This window comes from Babylonia areolata, chromosome 16 (genome assembly GCF_041734735.1).
Source record: "Babylonia areolata isolate BAREFJ2019XMU chromosome 16, ASM4173473v1, whole genome shotgun sequence".
Taxonomy (NCBI): domain Eukaryota; kingdom Metazoa; phylum Mollusca; class Gastropoda; order Neogastropoda; family Buccinidae; genus Babylonia; species Babylonia areolata.
The window spans coordinates 22,407,507-22,410,006 of record NC_134891.1 but is presented as its reverse complement, the minus strand read 5'-3'; the positions used below and the strand labels follow the sequence as shown (position 1 = coordinate 22,410,006).

Genomic DNA, 2,500 nt, shown 5'->3' with positions numbered 1-2,500 from the left:
CACACACCATCGACGTGCTTACTGCATGTGAATGTTTTAAAGCGGATACTGAATTTACTAGAATGAACTTCTATTTCTAAATTGAATCGACGGTAGCTCTCCGTGAGTTTCGGTAAGCCTAGCCTCTGTGTGTGTGTGTGTGTGTGTGTGTGTGTGTGTGTGTGTGTGTGTGTGTGTGTGACTTGTTTGGCAAGTCTTTGCTGAGTGCGATTTTGTTGTATACGTTTATATGCTAAATGTTACCGTTTTGCTAGAAATCTGCATCTATTACAGGCTTCTCCGCAGTTAATTTCTCTACTGAGATCATGAAGTTATTCTTATTCTCTCTCCCTCCCTCTATCTCCCACTCTCTGTATCCAAAATCATTCAGCATGCCCCTCCCATCTCTCGCTCTCTCTGTCTCTCTCTCTGTCTGTCTGTCTGTCTCTCTCTCTGTCTCTCTGTCTGTCTCCCTCTCTCTCTCTCTCTATACAAAATTATTCAGCATACCCCTCCCATCTCTCTTTCCCCCCCTCTTTCCCCCCTCTCTCTCCCTCTCTCTCTCCCTCTCTCTCCCTCCCTCTCTCTCTCCCTTCCTCCCATCTCTCTCTCTCTCGTTCTCTCTCTCTCACTTTCTCTCTCCCCTTTCACTCTAACTCTGTGTGTGTGTTTGTCTCTCTCTCTCTCTCTCTCTCTCTCTCTTTCTCTTTTCATGAGTCCTCTTTTCTTTTTTTTTTGGATAAAAATGCATGTCACATGTGAGTGAGTCTTCAAGGCCTTGCCTGTCTTGTCTTTGCATGTTGCATTTTTTTGTTTTTCTCTTGGACCATTCTTGTTTCAGCTTTATACCGTCGCTGTATGAGTCCCTGAGGAGGGATGGAGCCGACTTCTCTGATCCAGACGCTCCTGTAAGTGCCTTGATGACGATGATGACTATGATGATGATGATGACGATGACGATCATGATGATGATGATGATGAACATGATATGGATACTTATATAGCGCCTATTCTCGGTCGGAGACCAAGCTCTAAGCGATTTACAAACTCAGGGTCATTGTCACAACAAACTCCCTACATGGCATGGCTGGAGCCGACCAACGGCTTCCATTGGGCGCTCATCATTCGTTTCCTGTGTCATTCACTCAGATTTTAGGCACACACACACACACACACACACACACACACACACACATACACACTCAGACAGACATGTAACATCTCACGCGTATGAACGTTTTGTTCATTTGCCCCCGCCATGTAGGCAGCCATACTGTTTTTTCGGAGGTGTGCATGATGGGTATGTTATTGTTTCCATAACCCACCCAGCACTGACTAGGATCACAGGATCCTTAACTTTTCGGTTTTTTTTGTTTGTTTGTTTTTTTATCACAGCAGATTTCTCTGTGTGAAATTCGGGGGGGGGGCTGCTGTCCCCAGGGAGAGCGCGTCGTTATACTACAGCGCCACCCATTTTTGTTTGTATTTTTTCCTGCGTGTAGTTTTTTACTTGTTTTTCCTATCGAAGTGTATTCTTCTTCATAATTTTGCCAGGAACAACCCTTTTGTTGCCGTGGGTTCTTTTACGTGCGCTAAGTGCATGCTGCACACGGGACCTCGGTTTATCTGTCTCATCCGAATGACCAGCGCCCAGACCACCACCACTCAAGGTCTAGTGGAGAGGGAGAAAATATCGGCGGCTAAGCTGTGATACGAACCAGCGCGCTCAGATTCTCTCGCTTCCTATGCGGACGTGTTACCTGTAGACCATCACTCCACTGCGTACGTACACACACGAAATGGGTTCAGGCACAAGCAGGTCTGCACATATGTTGACCTGGGAGATAGGATAGGAAGAAATCTCCACCCTTTACCCACCAGGCTCCGTTACCGAGATTCGAACCCGGGACCCTCAGATTGAAAGTCCAACGCTTTAACCACTCGGCTAATGCGTCCGCCTTGCATTCCGTTCCGCTGTGTTTGACACTCTGCATTAGCGTCCACAACTGCTTTACTTCTTGATTTTTTTTTCTTTTCTTTTTTCAATATCTGCAATTGTACTACAATATGATTTGATACCTAATTATGCTTATGTATGCATATACATACATATCTGTATGTACATGTAGACATATGCATGCATGTGGGTATATGTGCAAATATGTATATGCATAAAGGTGTGTGTGTTTGGGGACGAGTGTGTGCATATGTATGTGGGTGGGTGGGTGTGAGTGTGTGACTGTGTTCCCTTCATTATATTTTTATGATGATGATAGTCCGTTGATTAGTATTATAATTACCAGTAGTAGTATTAGTAGTAGTAGTACCAGTAGTGGTGGTGGTGGTGGTAGTAGTAGTATTGCAATATAGATGACTGTCATCACAGCCGATTTTTGTTATCATTATTATTATTATTATTATTATTATTATTATTATTATTATTATTATCTTCTAATTGGGAATTCGGACAATGTGGATGACTGGACATGGAACGTGTGTTGTACGAGCTTGTGCTGTGTAA

General features: G+C 43.9%; 1 protein-coding gene across 1 annotated transcript in view; it reads left to right on the top strand.

Annotated features, from left to right (window-relative positions):
• Positions 1 to 2,500, top strand: part of LOC143291009 (signal transducing adapter molecule 1-like) — a 42,978-nt gene that overhangs the window by 13,054 nt on the left and 27,424 nt on the right. Inside the window, exon 6 of the mRNA XM_076600596.1 lies at positions 821 to 887. Coding sequence (XP_076456711.1) covers positions 821 to 887 — 67 coding nt within the window. The remainder of the gene's footprint in view (positions 1 to 820; positions 888 to 2,500) is intronic.